The sequence below is a fragment of the Xiphophorus hellerii genome, chromosome 17, assembly GCF_003331165.1.
Source record: "Xiphophorus hellerii strain 12219 chromosome 17, Xiphophorus_hellerii-4.1, whole genome shotgun sequence".
Lineage (NCBI taxonomy): Eukaryota > Metazoa > Chordata > Actinopteri > Cyprinodontiformes > Poeciliidae > Xiphophorus > Xiphophorus hellerii.
In genome coordinates, this window is record NC_045688.1 from 20,305,025 (window position 1) to 20,328,777 (window position 23,753).

The 23,753-nt window shown below is 43.0% G+C and overlaps 1 protein-coding gene across 2 annotated transcripts in view; it reads left to right on the forward strand.

Moving 5' to 3' along the window:
• Positions 1-23,753, forward strand: part of tmem178bb (transmembrane protein 178Bb) — a 72,932-nt gene that overhangs the window by 43,638 nt on the left and 5,541 nt on the right. For both annotated transcript variants that reach the window (XM_032589372.1, XM_032589373.1), the window contains exons 3-4: positions 13,310-13,423; positions 23,329-23,466. In XM_032589372.1, coding sequence (XP_032445263.1) covers positions 13,310-13,423; positions 23,329-23,466 — 252 coding nt within the window. The remainder of the gene's footprint in view (positions 1-13,309; positions 13,424-23,328; positions 23,467-23,753) is intronic.

Consider the following 23,753-nt stretch of genomic DNA (forward strand, 5'->3'; position numbering starts at 1 on the left):
CTCCAGAATCTGGTTTGTTTAATCAAGTAAAGAAAGTTCTACAGGTCTGTTAAAAGAGGCTACATCAATCAGACCCTTATTCTGCCTGCCCACAGAGTGCTCGTCTGTGAGGTTGGAGTGTAGATGAAGGGAGCTTTGTGGTCACAGCTGCCTCCCTCACAAGTAAGGTCTTTTTGTGGCTCAAGACTGCTGGATAATGCAAGAACTATGTTGTATAAAAGGTCTATTATAGTGCAAGATGGGCATCAAGGTCCTGACTGCATATTAAATAAAGGTGGTAATTGCCTTAAATTTGTACTCTCTCTTTGTTGACATCACTGCCACTCTATCACAAATGCTAATACACATAAGGGACTGAATGAGGGCATCATCATTCTCGTGTTTTTTCATAACAATGAAGAAATATGAAGCTCCTTTCTCCGGGGCCTGAATATTTCCCCTTCCAGCCCATTCCCCAGGCATGGACTGATAACACTCAGTCCATGCTTGACAACAGTCCAAGATTGACAGATGTGATTCAGGCAGACAAAGCCATTGGCTGAGCTAAGTGAAAGAGGGAGGAGATGAAGTGTTTTTCTAAATGTTAGGAGGTCAGACAGCACAGCTTCCTGTTCTGGCCAAACAAACAGAGACTGTGTTCTCCATAAACTCCACAGGCTGGGAGTGCTGGCCCTACCGTCCAAATAATATATGAACAAGAGGTTGTTGATGTAATTCTTGTTGAACATAATTGTTTTCAATTAGAATGGATTTGTTTTTTTCTAAATGGACAATGTGATTAGTGGATCTCTATTTTGTAGTCCCCTTTTTGAATCTATTGTAATGATTTAGGATTTAGTCTTGTAACTTAAAGGGATCCATGACTAGTTGTAACAATAGACTTTATTTGAGAAATATTTATTTCAGATGTAAAACAATACAGTAATAATACTGTAGGTTGTTTAGTTTTTATATTTTTTAATAAAATATTGTCACACAAATGCTGCCATGTTGTTCACACTGCAATGGATTCTGGGTAAACAGCTATGAGTAATGTCTTTAAGCCTTTTCAAATTGAACCGGAGCGTGTTGAAATCAATGGCAATGTAGAAATCACAAGACGTAGTGAAGATGAGGGCGATCAAATTCAGGAAGACGACAGAGTTGACCATAGGAGCTGATGTTTTGCTGCTGTTGCCACCTTCAACTTCTGAAATGAAACAATGAATGACACATACCGCTGATTGGACTGTGTGATCCCGTAAGTATTTCTATAGCTCTGTTTCCGGCTTGTTAACAGGGTCCGTTCTTCGTCTGAACTGTAAATGGTATGGCAGTAGTGCCACCAGTACTACTGTTGCAGAGCCCCGTTAGCATTTAAAAGATCTTACAGTGCTGCCTGTCTCTGATATTTCTTCCAGCAGTTTTCACTCTCTAGACGGCAGCAGCAGGATTCTTTGCGGATAAAAACTGTCAGCACTTCACTTGCTTTTAGATTTTGAAGGTAATGATCATCTGTTGGAGCCCTTGTCAGTTTTGCTAGTACGGATGACTCAAAGTCTTCTGGATAGAAATGTTGAGGGTACAAACAGGTCCTTTGGAAGTTATGTTTGACTCTCTCCCACTGTGCTCTTTTCTTTTTCCAGATGGGAAGCAAACCAGACTAACCTTACTCTTTTAAAAAAAAAATCACACCCAACAGTAACGCAGTATGACATTATGTAAAATTACACCAGTCAAACACAACATGATAAACTGTTGTTTATCATGTATGGATATATACTGTATGTTACTCAGATAAAGTTAGCCTTCCTGTGTTTATGCTGTAGATTCCTATTACAGAATGGACTCAACAGCCTCATCAACCCAGCAGGTTAAGTAGGTAACATTTTGTTATCCAAGTTTTCGTTTTGGCTTAATAAACAAAAAAAATTTTTAAAAAAAGGTAGTGTGTTTTTGTTTTTTCATTTTTTGTTTCAAACAAAATAGGCTAACTGCCTGAATATACCATGACCAAGATTCAAACAAAGCAGGGTTTTTCATTTTTCAGTACACTCACTTCAAACAATACATTCTACAGCAGACAACCAAGCGTGCAGGTGAAAACAAAACAAAACAATGTAGAACTAAGACTTGTGGTTCTTGAAAGCAGATAAAACTGAAAAGGCCACTACCCCACAGCTGTCACAAATTACTGTCTACAGAGACAAAGTGACAGCTGAGGAGTTTCTGTGGTAGCATCAAAGCTTCTTCCAAAGATCAGAGAGCAGATTGCAAAAGAAACTGCAGGCGTTCTTCATGTGGGTCAACTCTGTGATGAACACTTGGGTTAGCATTTTGCTCAGGGCTGTCTTAGGTTGGCTCCTGCTGTCTAACTGTGTGGAGATTTGGAGGACCAATCTGTGAAACATGTTGGAAGTTTATTTTATGATAAATTACAAATTGACATCGGACCACTTTTTTCAGTAACGAGTAATCTAACGCGTTGCTATTTCATATCCAGTAGTTACTTATCAAAATCATTTTGCATTACTATTTTCTTTTGGAATTTAATTTTATGTCCTCTACGCATCTTGTTGAGTGATCGCCGTTTTTATGCGACAGTATCAGCAGCGACGGAAACGTAAATAATGGAGGGAAGAGGGAGATTTTGTTGGTAGAAAAACAGGAACTATTTTGAGTTTCTGTCTCCAAGTCCGATTATTATAAGTGGCTGTGAGCTGTTTTTTGTTTTTTTTAAGTCGCTAGCAAATTTAATGAGTCGTGGGTTGCGCTTTTTGGGCTCGTTTTTGAACGTGAAGTTGCTCATTTGGGCTTGGAAATAAGCAGACAGAAACCCCAGAATGTGTCTGACCTCCAATTAGTTTTAGTCAGGCTCTCCCTGCCCATCATTTCCCGGATGATCCGTCCCGCTGTGTCTTTGTTAATGTCAAGTTAATATATTACCTGTGAATTACGTCGAGCTATACAGAACATTGGAAACATCGAGACTAATATGAACAGCTCAATAAACGTGAAAACAGCCACGAATGAACGAGTCCGTAAAGTTGTGCAACTAAACGCCATTATAATTATTAATATTAAGATAAGTGTCACAAATCTGTGTAGCAGCCATCTGAATTGTGGAGCCGCAGGAGGAGCTCTGTGCGCTGCGCTCTGACACCAAATGCAGGGCCGTAACGCACAACCTGGAGGCTGGGTTAAAATCCTTCTTAGAGTTTTCCAGACAATAGTGGACCACACAAAAACATGCACAAATTACTAACGTTGGGTTTTTTTGTACTGTAACCATTAAAAAATCTCCCCTTCAGTTCAACATTATAAGTGGAGACACATTGTTGATGTTACCATTATAAAATAGCTTACAATTAAGTATTGGCAAAGATCAATGTAATTTTCACAGCGTTGTTGTTAGCAGCTGCTGAAAGTAACTAAAAAAGTTACTTTTAATGTAACTTAGTTACTTTCCAAATCAAGTAGTCAGTAATCAAAGTTACTTTTTCAAGGAGTAATCAGTAATCCGATTAAAGTTACTTTTTCAAAGTAACTATGCCATCACTGCAAATTGATATCTGTAACTAGTAAAAATGAGTTAATTTAATTTTCCAAGTAATTTATAAAGATATAGAAGATGAGATCCATCTCACTATTCATTTCTAATGGAAGAGTTGAATTCAGTAGCTTTGGTACAATGGCATTAGATACTGTTGAATCTGCTGTACAGGTGGAAGCTGATTGAACTGACAATAGCTGTGTTGCTGATGTTGCTAACAGTTGTCAAAGCATTCAGTGTTGTTTTTTTTGTTTGTTTGTTTGTTTTACTGTCAACTACTGGGATATCTCTTAATAAACCTACCCAGCTCTGTGATAATCTGGGTTTTCAGTTTCAGAACAGAAGATATCTAATAGGTAGCTCAATTCTGAGTCAAGTTACCCCTGAGTTAAGCATGAGTGCAAGTATAGAAGAAGACTTCATCAGATAACATGTTTCACCATGGCAACAAGAGAAAAAAGAAGCTTCATTTCTCGCCAGTCAGTCAGTCTATAATCTTTTTTGTCATTACAGAAACCATGTACCCGTATTTTCCGCACTATAAGGCGCACCACATTATAAGGCGCACCTTTAATGAATGGCCTATTTTACAACTTTTTTCATATATAAGGCGCACCGCATTATAAGGCGCATAGAATAGACGCTACAGTAGAGGCTGGGGTTATGCTATGCATCCATTAGATGGAACTGCGCTAAAGGGAATGTCAACAAAACAGTCAGATAGGTCAGTCAAACTTTAATAGATTACAAACCAGCGTTCTGAAAACTCCGTTCATTCCCAAAATGAATAAACAGCTGTTTTATTATTTTCCCCGAGGTAAAGTAAGTGACGTGGTATTTTCGTGACACAGTTTATCTTTTAACAACAGCAAGGTATAACATATAATGGAGGGGAACTTTTCCTCGATTCAATAAACACGTAAAAAACAGTCTGATACTGTTACAGTAAATCAAACGTTAGTGCAATCACAATATATATCCACTTCCGCACCATTGATTCGTTCATGTTAAATTCTCTGGCTGCTGCTCTATTCCCGTGTTCTACTGTGTGACTGATCGCCTTGAGCTTAAAATCTGTGTCATAAACGTGTCTCTTGATAGGAGCCATTTTGGGGTCTTTACACAAAACCCAGCGTGCACCGCGCGCTTCTTCTTCTAGGGGGGAAAATGAAGTCGGCGGCTGCTTACTGTAGTTGCGAGACCTGTTGTTGCTCAATATTGGTCCATATATAAGGCGCACCGGATTATAAGGCGACTGTCGGCTTTTGTGAAAATTGAAGTTTTTTGGTGCGTCTTATAGTGCGGAAAATACCATAATAAAAATGACATGGACTATAACAATGGAATTAGAAATTTTAATCAAAATTTTATGAGAAGAATATCAAAACATATTTAAAGCTGCAAGCAGCCTCGAATGGCACTCGCAGCTCAGCGCCGCTCCGGCCTCATGACAAATGTGGAACCTGATGTATTGCCACCCGTCGCCATCATCAACGCTCTTGTGCCGTTCCCTCACCCGACCACTAGGAGGCACATTTTCTCAGAGTGGGCGGGGATTCAGTGATGTCATAAATTTATCACACTAATTTGTGCAGCAATGCACCCTGACACAACTAGTCTTAAAAACAACAAATCAAACAATACAATTAAAATGAATATCAATTATTTGACCCCAATGATGAAGGAAAACTTTGGACTTGGTGTTCCCTCGCCCGGACGCGGGTCACCGGGGCCCCACTCTGGAGCCAGGCCTGGAGGGGGGGCACGATGGCGAGCGTCTGGTGGCCGGGCTTTTACCCATGGAGCCCGGCCGGGCTCAGCCCGAAGAGGAAACATGGGCCCCCCCTCCCATGGGCCCACCACCCGTGGGAGGGGCCAAAGGGGTCGGGTGCAGTGTGGGATGGGTGGCAGCAGAGGGAGGGGACCCTGGCGGTCCGATCCTCGGTTGCAGAAACTGGCTCTTGGGACGTGGAATGTCACCTCTCTGGTGGGGAAGGAGCCGGAGCTAGTGCGTGGGGTCGAGAGGTTCCGGCTAGAAATAGTCGGTCTCACCTCGACGCACGGCTCTGGTTCTGGAACCAGTCTCCTTGAGAGGGGCTGGACATACTTCCACTCTGGAGTTGCCCAAGGTGAGAGGCGTCGGGCAGGAGTGGGCATACTTGTTGCTCCCCATCTCGGCGCCTGTACGTTGGGGTTTACCCCGGTGAACGAGAGGGTAGCATCCCTCCGCCTACGGGTGGGGGGACGGGTTCTGACTGTCGTTTGTGCTTACGGGCCGAACGACAGTTCAGATTACCCACCCTTTTTGGAGTCCTTAGAGGGGGTACTGGAGAGTGCTCCTCCTGGGGACTCCCTTGTTCTGCTGGGGGACTTCAACGCTCACGTGGGCAATGACAGTGAGACCTGGAGGGGCGTGGTTGGGAGGAACGGCCCGCCCGACCTGAACTCGAGCGGTGTTCTGTTGCTGGACTTCTGTGCTCGCCATGGATTGTCCATAACGAACACCATGTTCAAGCATAAGGGTGTCCATATGTGCACTTGGCACCAGGACACCCTAGGCCGCAGTTCGATGATCGACTTTGTCATCGTTTCATCGGATCTGCGGCCGTATGTCTTGGACACTCGGGTGAAGAGAGGTGCGGAGCTGTCCACTGACCACTACCTGGTGGTGAGTTGGCTCCGGTGGTGGGGGCGAAAGCCGGTCAGACCTGGCAGGCCCAAACGTGTTGTGAGGGTCTGCTGGGAACGTCTGGCGGAATCCCCTGTGAGACGGAGCTTTAACTCCCATCTCCGGCAAAACTTCGAACACGTCCCGGGGGAGGTGGGGGACATGGAGTCTGAGTGGACCGTGTTCTGTGCCTCCATTGTCAAGGCGGCCGATCGGAGCTGTGGCCGCAAGGTTGTCGGTGCCTGTCGCGGCGGCAACCCTCGAACCCGCTGGTGGACACCTTCGGTGAGGGATGCCGTCAGGCTGAAGAAGGAGTCCTATCGGGCCTTTTTGGCCTGTGGGACTCCGGAAGCAGCTGATGGGTACCGGCGGGCGAAGCGGCATGCGGCTCGGGCGGTTGCTGAGGCAAAAACTCGGGCGTGGGAGGAGTTTGGAGAGGCCATGGAGAAAGACTTCCGTACGGCTTCGAGGCGATTCTGGTCCACCATCCGGCGTCTCAGGGGGGGGAAGCGGTGCAGCACCAACACTGTTTATAGTGGGGATGGTGTGCTGCTGACCTCTACTCGGGACGTTGTGGGCCGGTGGGCAGAGTACTTCGAAGACCTCCTCAATCCCACCAACATGCCTTCCACTGAGGAAGCGGAGCCTGGGGACTCTGGGTTGGGCTCTCCAATCTCTGGGGGCGAGGTCGCCGAGGTGGTTAAAAAGCTCCTCGGTGGCAAGGCCCCGGGGGTGGATGAGATCCGCCCGGAGTTCCTTAAGGCTCTGGATGTTGTAGGGTTGTGTTGGTTGACGCGACTCTGCAATGTCGCATGGACATCGGGGGCAGTTCCCCTGGATTGGCAGACTGGGGTGGTGGTCCCCCTGTTCAAAAAGGGGGACCGGAGGGTGTGCTCCAATTATAGAGGGGTCACACTCTTTAGCCTCCCTGGCAAGGTCTATTCAGGGGTCCTGGAGAGGAGGGTCCGTCGGATAGTCGAACCTCGGATTCAGGAAGAGCAGTGTGGTTTTCGTCCTGGTCGTGGAACGCTGGACCAGCTCTACACCCTCGGCAGGGTCCTGGAGGGTGCATGGGAGTTCGCCCAACCAGTCTACATGTGTTTTGTGGACTTGGAGAAGGCGTTCGACCGTGTCCCTCGGGGAGCCCTGTGGGGGGTTCTCCGGGAGTATGGGGTACCGGGCCCTTTGATACGGGCTGTCAGGTCCCTGTATGACCGGTGTCAGAGTCTGGTCCGCATTGCCGGCAGTAAGTCGGGCTCGTTTCCGGTGAGAGTTGGACTCCGCCAGGGCTGCCCTTTGTCACCGATTCTGTTCATCACTTTCATGGACAGAATTTCTAGGCGCAGCCAAGGTGTTGAGGGGATCCGATTTGGTGGCCTTAGGATCTCATCTCTGCTTTTCGCAGACGATGTGGTCCTTTTGGCTTCATCAGATCGTGATCTACAACTCTCGCTGGAGCGGTTCGCAGCCGAGTGTGAAGCGGCCGGGATGGGGATCAGTGCCTCCAAATCCGAGGCCATGGTCTTGAGCCGGAAAAGGGTAGAGTGCCTTCTCCGGGTCAGGGGGGGTGTCCTGCCCCAAGTGGAGGAGTTTAAGTATCTCGGGATCTTGTTCACGAATGGGGGAAGAAGGGAGCGGGAGATCGACAGGCGGATTGGCGCAGCGTCTGCTGTCAAGCGGGCGCTGTACCGGTCCGTCGTGGTGAAGAGAGAGCTGAGCCAAAAAGCGAAGCTCTCGATTTACCGGTCGATCTACGTTCCCACCCTCATCTATGGTCATGAGCTTTGGGTCATGACCGAAAGAACGAGATCGCGGATACAAGCGGCCGAAATGGGTTTTCTCCGTAGGGTGGCTGGGCTCTCCCTTAGAGATAGGGTGAGAAGCTCAGTCATCCGGGAGGGACTCAGAGTAGAGCCGCTGCTCCTTCACATCGAGAGGAGCCAGTTGAGGTGGCTCGGGCATCTGGTCAGGATGCCTCCTGGACGCCTCCCTGGTGAGGTGTTCCGGGCACGTCCCACCGGGAGGAGGCCCCGGGGAAGACCCAGGACACGCTGGAGGGACTATGTCTCTCGGCTGGCCTGGGAACGCCTCGGGATTCCCCCGGAGGAGCTAGAAGAAGTGGCTGGGGAGAGGGAAGTCTGGGCCTCCCTTCTGAAGCTGCTACCCCCGCGACCCGACCTCGGATAAGCGGAAGAAGATGGATGGATGGATGGATCAATTATTTGCACTTCTGTTTAATCCAAATTAAGTCAGTAGCTCCATCAGGCCCCTCAGGGCTTCAGGGCCCCATAAATGCTAATATATATAGATGAGATATACAGATATATAAATGTAACATTTATTTATTGAGAATATCAATGCTGCAATTAAATTTGATTTAATTGTTTCAGCATACATAAAAGATTTTAAATTGTTTAACATTTAGATGTAAGATTTAAAGGAGCTGGCAAGTTTACTTTGTAAAACTTCAAAGAACAATCTTCATAGTTAGATTGTTTTGTTACCATAGCAACAATCTGATGCTATGAGTTTAATCTTAGAGTTTGAGCTTTGTTTGTTCACAAATACAAATTCATAAACTGCAATTATAATTTATAGCTTTTTAGGTTTGCCAATTAAACTACTCCCAGATTTCACTAAATCTAACACAGAAGTGTTAGAGATGTGGATGTTTTTAGCAGCAAGAGGGGCCCTTAAGTCAAATTCTGCTCAAGGCCTCATACAGCCTTGGACCGGCCCTGCATGATGAGTTAAATCCGCTGCACTGCACAGAGATGCGCAATAAACGGGAGATTTAATTTTATGCTGCTAATGTGGCTTTAGTAGCTCTTCCATTTCGTGTCTGTTGAGTTTTTAATAATAAGAGTCCCAGAAAATGTTGCTCGAGTTTATGGGATCCACGTGCATTAACACTGGCTGACTAAGTTTACAAAGCATTTGATATGGTTTGATGCATCGTGTAACCAGAAAAATAATACTAAAAATGATAATAAAATAATATAGAACCAGCGTGATACGTGACTACGAGGCGAGCCCAAAACCTCCTCACCGGGCTAACCTGAATGATGAGGTTAGCACTGGTTTGTTAACCACTAACTCTCCGACCAACCGGGACCACATACATAAACTTTATTAGTGCAGACAGATACAGAGCCACACGCTGGGTGTTGTTGAAATGTAAACGTTGCACATAATTGTTCGATCACAAAGATAAATCATTCTCACCATTTGCTTAATCTCTGAAAGAGCCGCTACAAGTTATTACTGCGGTTCACATAGAGCTGCGTAACCAGAGCATACACGGTGGGTTTTAAACTTCAACCTTGATTTCTATAAAAGAAACATAATTCCTCACAGGAAGTTGATGTAAATATCCACACAGGTCAGCCTATGTCCAGTTTGAGTGAAAGGAGGTGCTTGCAATCCGCGGTGAGGTAAAGTGAGGTAAAGCAGCAGTAGCGCGCGAGGCAATTAACTATAAACTACACTGCCTGGCCAAAAAAAAAGTCGCCACCAAAAGATGGTCACACTCTCTAATATTTTGTTGGACCGCCTTTAGCTTTGATTACAGCCCGCATTCGCTGTTGCATTGTTTCAATAAGCTTCTGCAGTGTCACAAGATTGATTTCCATCCAGTGTTGCATTAATCTTTCACCAAGATCTTGTATTGATGATGGGAGAGTCTGACCACTGCGCAAAGCCTTCTCCAGCACATCCCAAAGATTCTCAATGGGGTTAAGGTCTGGACTCTGTGGTGGCCAATCCATGTGTGAAAAAGATGTCTCATGCTCCCTGAACCACTCTTTCACAATGTGAGCCCGATGAATCCTGGCATTGTCATCTTGGAATATGCCCATTCCATTTGGGAAGACAAAATCCATTGATGGAATAACCTGGTCATTCAGTATATTCAGGTAGTCAGCTGACCTCATTCTTTGGGCACACAATGTTGCTGAACCTAGACCTGACCAACTGCAGCAACCCCAGATCATAGCACTGCCCCCACAGGCTTGTACAGTAGGCACTAGGCATGATGGGTGCATCACTTCACCTGCCTCTCTTCTTACCCTGATGCGCCCATCACTCTGGAACAGGGTAAATCTGGACTCATCAGACCACATGACCCTCTTCCATTCCTCCAGAGTCCAATCTTTATGCTCCCTAGCAAACTGATGCCTTTTTTTCTGGTTAGCCTTACTGATTAGAGGTTTTCTTACGGCTACACAGCTGTTCAATCCCAACCCTTTGAGTTCCCTTCGCATTGTGCGTGTGGAAATGCTTTTGCGTTCACAATTAAACATACTCCTGAGTTCTGCTGTTGTTTTTCTTCGATTTGATTTGACCAAATGTTTAAGTAATCGCCGATCACGATCATTCAGGATTTTTTTCCGACCACATTTCTTCCTGGAAGACGATGGTTCCCCACCATCCTTCCAGTTTTTAATGATGCGTTGGACAGTTCTTAACCCAATTCTAGTAGTTTCTGCAATCTTCTTAGATGTTTTCTCTGCTTGATGCATGCCAATGATTTGACCCTTCTTAAACAGACTAACGTCTTTTCCACGACCACAGGATGTGTCTTTTGCCATGGTTGTTTAAGAAATGAGGAGTTACTCATTGCATCAGCTGGGGTTAAATAACTTGTTGCCAGCTGAAAGATAATCGCCTATGCAGTACTTATCCAATAGGAGGCTTGTACCTATTTGCTTAGTTAAATCCAGGTGGCGGCTTTTTTTTTGGCCAGGCAGTGTATAAACCTATTTATTAGAAACCTATCCTTTAGGAATAAATCTGCTCCGCTAGTGAAATGCTCAGAGCAACAGAGACACTTTGCGGCTAGCAAAGCATGGCGGGCTCCCAGGCTTACAATAGACTGGGGGAAAACCTGTGGTTAATAATCTCACACAGTCTACTTTCCTCTCTCGGAGGAAAAAACTGTTACAAATTGACACTTGTCTTTTTCTCTCTCTATTTTTTTGAAAACCTGACTATAATTTTTTTTGGAAGCGTAGTAACTTCCACAGCTGTTCTTGTCTTCCACTGACTTCTGCTGAACACCGTCAAGTGTGCCAAGCAGGAACGAACCAATTCATGCAGATCCAGGAGGTGTTCAGGGCAAATATGAACCTGTGCTTTTTGGTCTGGGAGTGGTAACATTTATTTTTACTGCTAAAAACAATTTTTGAAAACACAATATGATTAATTTTGTAATTGACAGGGCCCCAATTTTTCTAAATTTCTATTTAAAACAAAAAACAAAACAATTTTATGGGGAGCCCCCTGTCGGTCAGATTACCCCGGTAAGAAGGAAAGGAAATGTTCACGAAGAAGGAACGTTTCATGCAGGCAAGAGGGCAGGAGTGTGTAAGTGTGAGTCCGAGTAGGGGAATCCAACATTAAGCTAGCAGGCAGTCAGAAAAATACTGGGATAACACAGGAATGATGATGCCACGTGGTATTAATGAAGAACACGTTTTGAGATGTTTTTAGTAATAATTAGAAGAATTATGAATTTCAATATAAAACATAAAAAGTAAGGGGAAACAAATAGAAAAGTTAAAAAACAGCCATTAATATATATCTAAAAATGTTTTAAAAATGACTAGACACATCTTCAATAAATATTGGGGGAGTTGTAGCCAAAATGTAGAAGCGTTCAACATAGGAAATGATTGCAAGAATGTCAGGATTGTGTAGTTAAAGTTTGCTGTTAGTAATTACTTCAAATTAATTTAAGTTGGATGACCCTCCATGATGTAATGGAGAGTTTAATCTAAATGAATACATGAGCATCATGTGGATTTTATACAGTACGTTAAACACTGTTGAGTTGTTTTTTATTAGCCTTTGTTGTTTGAAGTAGTAGTAATTACTTAATTACTTATCCTGTTACGGTAAACCCATATCACTCACTTGAAGTAAGCTAAAAGTTCTGAAGAAATCGAAGAATATGATCCTCATAGTTCTGCCTGCTCTGTCCAGATAAGTGGGTTTGTTAAACTGTGTAAACTGTTCAGTTTTGTTTGCTACAACTGTGTAGAGAAACAATTATTGTGTAAATGTTTTCAACAATAATGTGTTGAATCACTAGCACAAGAAATATGTCAAATTGAACAGAACATGTCACCCTTATATAGACATGTCACTTTTAAAAGAGTATGCTCCACTAATCTTAGACTTAGATTAGATTCAAAACTGCTGAAACAATGAGTTCCCTTAAATCAGTGCTTCTCAATTCCAGTTCTCAGCCCCCCCTGCTCTGCATGTTTTAGCTGTACCCCTATTTCAGAACAGCTGATCCAAATGATTGCATTACCTGTTCTGCAGGTATCAAGTACTGCAGAAGCCTGTGTGGCAGCAGTGAAACACCTAAAACATGCAGGGCAGGGGGGGCCTGAGGACCGGAATTGAGAAGCACTGCCTTAAATCAAGGTTAAAAACCCATCCATTTAGGGTTGCCTCTAAAAACTGAAAAATAATTGATTTAAGTCTGTATTCCAACTTTTCATTGCTTTCCTTTATTATGTCATTGCGATGTAATGTTTTTGTTTAATGTTTTCTTCATTTAAAGCTCTTTGAATTGCCTCGTTTGAACCAATATCCTGGACATCCTGTTTGGTTCGGAGAGTTGTTTGTCTAACCTATAAACTTCCACATGTGTACAGGTTTTTCTAGCCATAGGTCAAACTACTCTGAGGGGCACATCTTTATGGGGCCACCATGGAAGCCTTGTTTTTCCAGCAACTCCTGCTACACATAACTTTTCAACAGACTTTTAGTGCCAAATTTGGGGAGTTTTGAAGTGTGGTCATGCCTCAAGAAAACAACTGTTATTTTTTGTGTGGTTTTGTTTTATCTTGTTTTGGTCAGTGGCTAAAAACAGCCCTGGTTATAATTATAATTTGTTTATTCAATATAATTGCTTGAGTATGTTGAAATTGTAAATTAAAATGGGATATGACCATTTCCAAAGGATTCTGCTCAGCAGAAATAACTAAGTGTTTCAAGTCTACTGTCTATTGAAGTTGAATAGCAGTCTTTCATAGTGGATTTCACATACATGTGATTCTGGATAATTTTCCATATTTTGTCATTTAATTTATTCACAGGTTCAATTGCAAGATGCTCCTACATCAAGTACCATTACTCGTCAGCTGCAATACCCAAAAATCTGTCCTACAACATCACCAAGACAATACGACAGGATGAATGGCACTCCCTACGTAAGTCTGCAGAAAGCTCTACTTTTCTTTTCTTAAAAATGTTTAAAAATGGACCTTTCTATGCCAAAGGTAAATCACTTTGCTAATGATTTAAGAAATAGGACTAATTGTTCTAAATCTTTTTTAAATTCAAGATATTAAGTGCTTTAACAACCAGTGATTGTTTCATTTGATCATTTTATTGTCAGGCATTTTTGACATTTTTGACATTCACATCCTCCGGTTGTAAGAGCAGGGGATGGGGTAATTGGACAACTTGAAGGGGTGTAGGGAAGGGGGGGAGTTCATGATGCCCCCCACAAGATGCCGCCCCGGGCAGTTGCCCATGAGACCCATATCAGAAGCTGCCACTGTAAATAAGTAATGACATACAGTCTATGACTTAATTCTTAACATTGGGGCTAATCAACGTGGCATGGTGTGGAAGTTACTGAAGCCTGTTTCTGAGTTTTCTGAGTCAAATTAGTATATTAACTTGAATATTTGGCAAAGTTATTTTTATGTTTGGAGATTCTACTGTATGCGACAGTGCTACTAGTGTTGAGTTCCTTGCCTCTTAGTTCACCTGTGCTGCCTGGATTCCTGTTAATCTGTGAGAGCTTTGATTAAATCATCCTTTTTCACACCACAACCTGGGTCCTCCGCATGAATCCTCACCTCAACAAACTCCTATTTTGACAGAAGGACCTACAAGTACTATGGTGAGGATTCGCGGTCAGAGCACAAAATTAACATAGATCCAGCAGACCTGATTTTTGAAAGGGACTTCAATGACTTAAAGGCCACTATAAAGGATTATGTTGAAGCCATGGCCAAACCTTACTTCGTCTGCAGACTTCTTGGGATTGCCATTAGAATGGTCTTAGAAGACTGGGCTCCGCACCTCCCTTCATTGGACTTGAGCTGTTGGAGGAGGCAATGTGGAAGTGAGAGGGAGCTCTGACCATAATGGCTGGAAAGCCGCTTCCATCTAAACTAGAGCTATTGGTCTCATCGTTTCCCGCTGTTCCAGTACCTACAGCTCCAGCCCCAGTTAGCGGCCCATTTGCTCCGCCCGAGCCCCCCAGTGCTTCTCCTAGTGCTCTTCCCAGTGAGTCTCCCCGCTCTCCATCCGAGCATACCTGTGCTCGACCAGGTATCGAGCACAGGTATCTGGCAGAGACCCAAAAGAAGAGGAAAGCCTACTGCCCTTTCAGAAAACTCCTGAAAGAAAAGGATCTCCGCTTCCAAACCCCGCTGCCAGCCAAGCTCTATTTGTTTTTTGACGGTGAAACGGTCACATATAACAGCGCGGCGGACACCATGAAGGATCTGAAGAAGAGGGGTCTCGCTCCTGATTGCAGCAGCAACGATGGAGAAACTGGATAGACTATCCTGGGAGATGGTGGAGGCCAAACAACGCACCTCCACAACTCTGGGCACGCACATGGAGAGAGAGTACGGAGAAAACTCAGCGGATTTCGTCATGAGGTTGGGGACGCAGCCTCCTCTCCAAGATAAGCGCCACTCATTAAAACTCATGCAGTAAGATTTGCAATCACAGTGATCTGATCCAAAGAACCAAATATTTTCATAAAGAGACACTGTCAGACATTATTATAATAATGTCTCATTTCCTCTTAGCTAATGTTAACAAGAAATACGTTACTGATTGTAAAAAAAAAAAAAGACAATACCTGACCGATGTTTTGGGAGCCGGTTTAAAGGGTCCGATTGTCCACTGAGCTTATACTCGTACCCAACCACAGTATGTCAGTTTGCATTGTAGATACCCCCATGAAAAAAATCTCACTGGATCTTTTCTCTTCACCCAGGACTCCCTAACGAGTCATTTTGTTTTGGAAGTCGTTCCTTTGGTACATTTTCAAGTTACAAGTTCTTAGTTTTTTATTTTTACTTACTGTATGTTTTAATAATAAGGTCTCCTTGGATACTCCTTGGAGTTAGAGGGATCTATTCATTTAAAGATTTATGTCCCAACAGCAATATAAATGTAGAACTATTAATGTTCACGGGTTACAAAATCCAATCAAAAGAGGAAAGCTCATAGCTAAGATGAAGAGAGAACAGCAACTCATCATCATCTGGCAAGAAACCCATTTAACAAAAGAGAACCATGAAAAATAATTTTTAAAAATGGGGTTTAAAAAGACATTTTATTCTTCCCATCCAAATGGACAAACTAGGGGTGTGGCAATACTAATTGCAAATAATGTGGACTTCCGGGTATCCAAACAGATTACAGACAAAGAAGGCCATTTTGTTTTGGTGAGGGGAACACTAAACTCAAATGAAGTAACTTTACTCAATTTATATAGACCTCCAGGACATGATAAAACATTTATTGATCAAATATTTGATCTCACCAGAAACCTCTGGTGTTTTGATATGTGAAGGGGACTGGAATGCACAACTGCATCCTTCCCTGGATTCCTCAAACCCTTTTAAAAAATCAACTCTGCATCACTGTATATAAGAAAAATGTCTAAAATGATTGGCTTAATTGATGTCTGGAGGGAATGTCATTCATTGGCTAAGGAGTTCACCTTTTTCTCTCTCTGATGCCGTTTACTCAAGAATTGACTATTCTTTTCCTATTTACAGTAGAGTAGACAGATACAGGGTCCTGGACTGTATTATTGGAACAAGGGATGTGTTACTCTGGGGTATACTTGAAATTATACTGTATTTAGATGCTCATCCTAAGACAACAACATGGAGATTTAACACAGCTCTGTTACACAATAATAAATTTGAGGAATTCATTAACAAACAATTTATGAAATATGTAGAATTTAATAACGGCACAGAAATGTCTCCAAGTACATTATGAGATGCAGCAATAGCAGTACTGCATGGGAAAATTATAACGTGGGCATTAAGGAAGAAGAAAGAAAAATCTGAGCAATTCAATGACCTGAGTAAACAGCTAAACAAATTAGAGCAGAAGCATATTGAAATCAAAGACCCTACTGTACTACAGCAGATTGCTGCAATAAAAGTGGAACTAAATAAGAAGCTCAACGACAAGGTTATACTTAATCTCAAATATATTAAACAAACTTATTATGAAAATGGACCTTGAGCAAAAAAAATATTGGCCCGACAACTAAAACAACTACTAGACAGATCCATCTTTAAAATTAGAAAAACCATTTCCAACCAGATGTGTTTCACACCAGACAAAACACATAAGTCATTTGAAATATATTATAGGAAATTATATAGTCAACCCTAATTAACTGAGCTTCCCTCAGTAAAGCAGTTTCTAGACTCTTTGGCTCTCCCTTCAATTGTCATGGAGCAAAATAAATATCTGCAGATAAAACACCAGCAGAGGTCAATAGGTAAGGCACCAGGAGGAGACGGATTACCAGCTGAAAGGTATAAAAGTTTTGGGAAGTTTATGACACCTTTGCTGTTAAAATGTTTTAACCATGTACTTAAAGGAGGTGAGACTCCACCATCCTGGAAGTAAGCAATAAGCTCCATTATACCAAAACCGGGAAAAGATAAAAGTGAGTGCAGCTCATACTAGCCCATTTCAGTCTTGAACATTGATTATAAAATATTCACTTCAATAATTGTCAGTACACTATAAAATATTATCCCTGAACTGATAGATACAGACAAGACAGGACTTATTAAAAATAGACGTACACAGGATAATGTGAGGCGAGCGTTACACCTATTCGACATTATGAGCAGAAATAATTTGAAATCTTTAGCAATCAGTTTTGATGCTGAAAAAGTCTTTGATTCTGTACAATGGAAATACTTATATCTGGTTCTATAATGTTTTGGCTTTACTAATACAATCATAAGTTGTTTGAAATCAATATACAATCTGCCAGTAGCCCGGATCAAAATAAATTGCGGCCTTTTAGGCACAATCCCTCTGGAACAAGGATGCCCACTTAGCCCAATTCTCTTTGCACTTTTTATAGAGCCACTTGCTCAAAAAATTAGGGAAGATACAGAAATTAAGTGAATCCTATTTAAAGGAAGTGAATACAAATCATGTCTATACTCTGAAGATGTTCTGGTGATCCTATCTGACCCAGATGCCAGTCTCCTAACCTCATGTCCTGCCTCCACCAATTTAGACTTCACTCAGGTTATAAATTAAATATTGAAAAAAACTCAGACCCTGTGCTTTAACTAGTCACCCCGGGAGGATACAAGTAATCGGTTCAAATTTAAATGGAAAACAAAAACAATTAAATATTTAGCTGTTAATATTACTAAAAATCTAAACAAAAAATGCAAAGCAAATTATGGCACTATGACTATTAAAGTAAAAAATGACTTTGACAGATGGGCTGTCTTGACGCTCGATTTATACAACCAAATAGAAATCCTAAAAATGATTTTTTTGGGGTTTTTTTACCTCAACTGTTATTCCTTTTTCAATATTTCAGTAGAAATTCCTACCAAGCAGTTTAATGAGTGGAACCAGACCAACTCCAGGTTTACATGGCAGAATAAGAAACCAAAGGTACGATATAAAACATTACAATTACCAAGAGATAAAGGAGGAATGTCACTTCCATGTTGGGAAAATTATTATAGAGCAGTACAACTGCAGTATACGGTTTACTGGTGTGAAGAGGGGATGAAGCAGAAAGGAAAGAACTAGGATTCAGTCAAATTGACATCTCCCTACAAGCTCTGCTGGATCACCTCAAGACTACATATTCAGATGAGTTGTGTGTTTCTACAAAAGTTCCTCTTGCATCTGGCTCAGAGAGTTCTGTAACCCTCTTTTAGAGAGGAAAACACGATTATTAAGATGGATTGAGCACGATAGAGATTTTGTGCCAGCACAACTTGACTTAAGATTCAAAGAATTGACCAGAAAAGGCATTACATGACACTACGTGATCTCTTCTGGAACTGACCTGGAAAGTTTCCAATAACTGCAGGAAAAATTTAACCTTGACAAACGAGACTTTGTCAGATATTTGCAGCTCAGACATCACTTTAATAAAGACATTAAAATATTGGAAAAAATTATCAGGACCTCATTAATATCTGTATTGACACCAATAAAGGTAAATCTTAGAAGAAGAGGTTGTCCAGAATATATGTGTACTTAGAAGCCAATAAAAAAAATCATCATTATATACAGTATTAAAAATATATTGGAAAGGGAGACAAAAATATATGTGTGCTTAGAAGCCAATAAAAAAAATCATCATTATATACAGTATTAAAAATATATTGGAAAGGGAGACAAAAATAATGCTGACAGAGGATGAGTGGCTAAACATTTGTCAAATTAACTCCACCACCACCAGTAGCTCAGGACATTGGAGGGAATTTTTGTGGAAGAATATTGTCAGTTTTTTTTATAACCCCCAACAGAACATACTCTCAGATTGGCAAAGTTGAAACTGGGCATTGTTGGAGATGATGTAACAATGTGATGGCTGACCACTTTCATATTTTCTGGCGCTGCCCATTGATTTATTCCTATTGGTTAAAGGTAGTCAAAGAGATAATGGTAATTCTTGATTTTGAAATTGAGCACAAATTTCAAACTATATATTTATGTAATTAATTCAACTTTCAGGATAAATACCTTTTGAACATACTACTGATAGAAGGGAAGAAATTAATAAGAAAATGGCTTAGTGGGAGCTCACCAACATTGAGAAATTGGTCAGCCACTGTAGAAGAAATATGTGAAATGGAAATGCTTACCTCCATAAAAACAAAATCCAAAAATATTGGTTAAAATGGTTAATACATAAGAATTCGAAAGTAAGTTGAGTCTGTATCAATGCTTTATTCAGGGTGGTAAATCTGGTTTGGTGCTGGACGGAATGACAGGACTTGGTAAATCTGGAAAGAAATTCCCACCAGTTTGAATCTTCGTGGAACTTCATGAACAATTGTATCCCGATACATTGTAACCTGTTTGTCAAAAATCTGTCTGTTTAGTTTTACCTTTTTGTGATGCATTGCTGTTTCCCTCCTTTGGTGACCTATCTGTTCTGAGTGCCGCTTATATCCGCGATCTCGTTCTTTCGGTCATGACCCAAAGCTCATGACCATAGATGAGGGTGGGAACGTAGATCGACCGGTAAATCGAGAGCTTCGCTTTTTGGCTCAGCTCTCTCTTCACCACGACGGACCGGTACAGCGCCCGCTTGACGGCAGATGCTGCGCCAATCCGCCTGTCGATCTCCCGCTCCTTTCTTCCCCCATTCGTGAACAAGATCCCGAGATACTTGAACTCCTCCACTTGGGGCAGGACCCGGAGAAGGCACTCTACCCTTTTCCGGCTCAAGACCATGGCCTCAGATTTGGAGGCACTGATCCTCATCCCGGCCGCTTCACACTCGGCTGCGAACCGCTCCAGCGAGAGCTGCAGATCACGACCTGATGAAGCCAAAAGGACCAGATCGTCTGCAAAAAGCAGAGATGAGATCCCAAGTCCACCAAATCGGATCCCCTCAACACCTTGGCTGCGCCTAGAAATTCTGTCCATGAAAGTGATGAACAGAATCGGTGACAAAGGGCAGCCCTGGCGGAGTCCAACTCTCACCGGAAACGAGCCCGACTTACTGCCGGCAATGCGGACCAGACTCTGACACCGGTCATACAGGGACCTGACAGCCCGTATCAAAGGGCCCGGTACCCCATACTCCTGGAGAACCCCCCACAGTGCTCCCCGAGGGACACGGTCGAACGCCTTCTCCAAGTCCACAAAACGCATGTAGACCGGTTGGGCAAACTTCCATGCACCCTCCAGGACCCTGCCGAGGGTGTAGAGCTGGTCCAGTGTTCCACGACCAGAACAAAAACCACACTGCACTTCCTGAATCCGAGGTTCGACTATCTGACGGACCCTCCTCTCCAGGACCCCTGAATAGACCTTGCCAGGGAGGCTTAAGAGTGTGACCCCTCTATAATTGGAGCACACCCTCCGGTCCCCCTTTTTGAACAGGGGGACCACCACCCCAGTCTGCCAATCCAGGGGAACTGCCCCCGATGTCCATGCGATATTGCAGAGTCGCGTCAGCCAACACAACCCTACAACATCCAGAGCCTTAAGGAACTCCGGGCGGATCTCATCCACCCCCAGAGCCCTGCCACCAAGGAGCTTTTTAACCACCTCGGCGACCTCGTCCCCAGAGATTGGAGAGCCCAACCCAGAGTCCCCAGGCTCCGCTTCCTCAGTGGAAGGCATGTTGGTGGGATTGAGGAGGTCTTCGAAGTACTCTGCCCACCGGCCCACAACGCCCCGAGTAGAGGTCAGCAGGACACCATCCCCACTATAAACAGTGTTGGTGCCGTACTGCTACCCCACCCCGAGACGCCGGATGGTGGACCAGAATCGCCCCGAAGCCGTACGGAAGTCTTTCTCCATGGCCTCTCCAAACTCCTCCCACGCCCGAGTTTTTGCCTCAGCAACCACCCGAGCCGCATGCCGCTTCGCCCGCCGGTACCCATCAGCTGCTTCCGGAGTCCCACAGGAAAAAAAGGCCTGATAGGACTCCTTCTTCAGCCTGACGGCATCCTTCACCAAAGGTGTCCATCAACGGGTTCGAGGGTTGCTGCCGCGACAAGCACCGACAACCTTGCGGCCACAGCTCCGATCGGCCGCCTCGACAATGGAGGCACGGAACACGGTCCACTCAGACTCCATGTCCCCCACCTCCCCCGGGACGTGTTCAAAGTTTTGCCGGAGATGGGAGTCAAAGCTCCGTCTCACAGGGGATTCCGCCAGACGTTCCCAGCAGACCCTCACAACACGTTTGGGCCTGCCAGGTCTGACCGGCTTCCTCCCCCACCACCGGAGCCAACTCACCACCAGGTAGTGGTCAGTGGACAGCTCTGCACCTCTCTTAACCCGAGTGTCCAAGACATACGGTCGCAGATCCGATGAAACAATGACAAAGTCGATCATCAAACTGCGGCCTAGGGTGTCCTGGTGCCAAGCGCACATACAGTGCTGCTTGAAAGTTTGTGAACCACCTGAACATGGTCATTGTGTTTTCTAAAGAAGAATTATTATAATCGTGTGACATGAACATCCAAATCTCAAATTGTAAAGCAGACCTTCCAAATAAAGGAAACAAAGAAAAAATATACATGTTTTCATTATTTATTCAACAAAAGTATTTTATCTGTCAAAAAACAGCAAATCTGCCAAGTGCAAAAGTATGTGAACTCTTTCAGTTAGTACCTTGTGGCACATCCTTTTGCAGCCATTACTTCAACTAGACGTCTTCTGTAACCACAAACGAGTGTCTCACATCTGCTTTTTGGGATTTTTGTCCACTCCTCCTTGCAGAACTCTGCCACTTGAGTGAGGTTGGCGGGACATCTGGCATGTACTGCCCGTTTCAGATCTTGCTACAGCATTTCTATAGGTAGGATTGAGATCTGGACTTTGACTGGGCCAATCCAGAGAGCGAATCTTCTTTCTCTTAAGCCATTCTTTGGTACTGTTGCTGGAATGCTTTGGGTCGTTGTCTTGTTGCATAATCCATTTCCGTCCCAGCTTCAACTCCCTGACTGATGGCAGGAGATTCTGGTCAAGAATTTGTTGATAGTCCTGGGAATTGATGGTTCCCTGTATTATATGGAGTCGTCCAGGTCCGGAGGCAGAAAAGCAGGCCCAGACTTTCACATTTCCACCACCATGCTTCACTGTTGGGAGGACGTTCTTTTCTTTAAATGCAGTGTTTGCTTTTCTCCAAACATGACGCCTGTGATTATGGCCAAATATTTCAATTTTGGACTCATCCGTCCAGAGAATGGACTTCCAGAAAGCCTCTGGTTTGTCCAAGTGCTCTGGCAAAGTTTAAACGGGCGGCTTTGTTCTTTCTTGAGAGTAGAAGCTTCCTACTAGCAACTCTCCCATGAATGCCATGTCTATTGATATTTCGCCTGATTGTACTGTACATTGGCAATGTACTCTTGAAAAATGTAAATATATTGAACACAAAGTAATTTTTTTTCAGTCGCAGTGTGCTGTATTCGATCCTTCTGTAAACTGGTAGCAGTTTACAGAAGGATCTTCTGTAAACACACTACAGTACGGACATTGTGCCAAGTGCAGTACAGTACTGCAAACCAGTACACTACAGTACCGGTAGTGTAGTATATTTTGCAAACCAGTACACTACAGTACTGGTAGTGTAGTATATTTTGCAAACCAGTACACTACAGTACTGGTTTGCAGTACTGTAGTGTGTAGTGAAGCATGTAATGTACAAAGTAGCAATGCAGAATAATAAAAGACACTGATAAATAAGTAAAAGGTGTACTTCATTAGCAATTATAGTAAACCAAAAGTTTAATTGGAGCATACTGTGATCACAGTACTAATATTTAGTATATATAATGCTTATATTTAAAAGACATTTTAAATATATTTTAAATGTATGTTGCTTACAAAAATTGTACATTTAAGATATACTAATCAAGCATGTTTATATTATATGAAAAGTGTTATACTTAAAGTATACTAAGTATACTTTTGGTAGCTCCAAAAAAAAGCATGTGATAGTACACTTAGTACACTTTAAATTGTGATTTTCTACAATGTAATTACAATAAAAATACATTAAGCACAAACTAGTTGTTCCAAAATAACATGCTTCAAGTAAAATAACCCTTAACAAACTTGAAGTATATTGATGATTAGTCTGGCTTCAAGTATGCTCAAGTATGCTGAGTTTTAATATACATAGCATATATTTTTCACAAGGGTTCACATGATCTGCAGAATCTTAACAGCACATCTGTAGTCAAGTGCTGCCTCATTTAAACTCAGCTTCAACTGGCCATCATCTGAAAGTGTGTAAGGTTCTCGCTCTTCATCTTCAGTAATTGGTGTAAACACGTATTAACTATAGGAATTCCTCTCTGCTTGTGTCCCACCTCAGACCTGCGACGAATGACAGCTGGTTTCATGGGCATGGCAGTGGCCATCATTCTGTTTGGCTGGATCATTGGCTTGCTCGGCTGTTGTTGGGATAGAGGTCTCATGCAATATGTGGCTGGCCTGCTCTTCCTCATGGGAGGTGAGTGTAGAACAAAGTGCTAGTTCAAGTTAACTGTTTCAGTCTCTAGCAAAAGTGGTACCAGGCCATTGTTTTAACTAGACTAAAACATATTGTCATTTTTTATTTGACTATTTCAATTCATGGTAAGTTGATAGTTGTGGTTAGCATTAGCCTGACCGAAGCAACTACTAAAGATTAAACTTAAGCTTGTTTACATGGACATAAATAATAGGAATTAGTAGCTGATCAGATTAAAAATGCAAATAGCCCAATTGGAATATTATGGTCTGATTCAGTTCCATCAG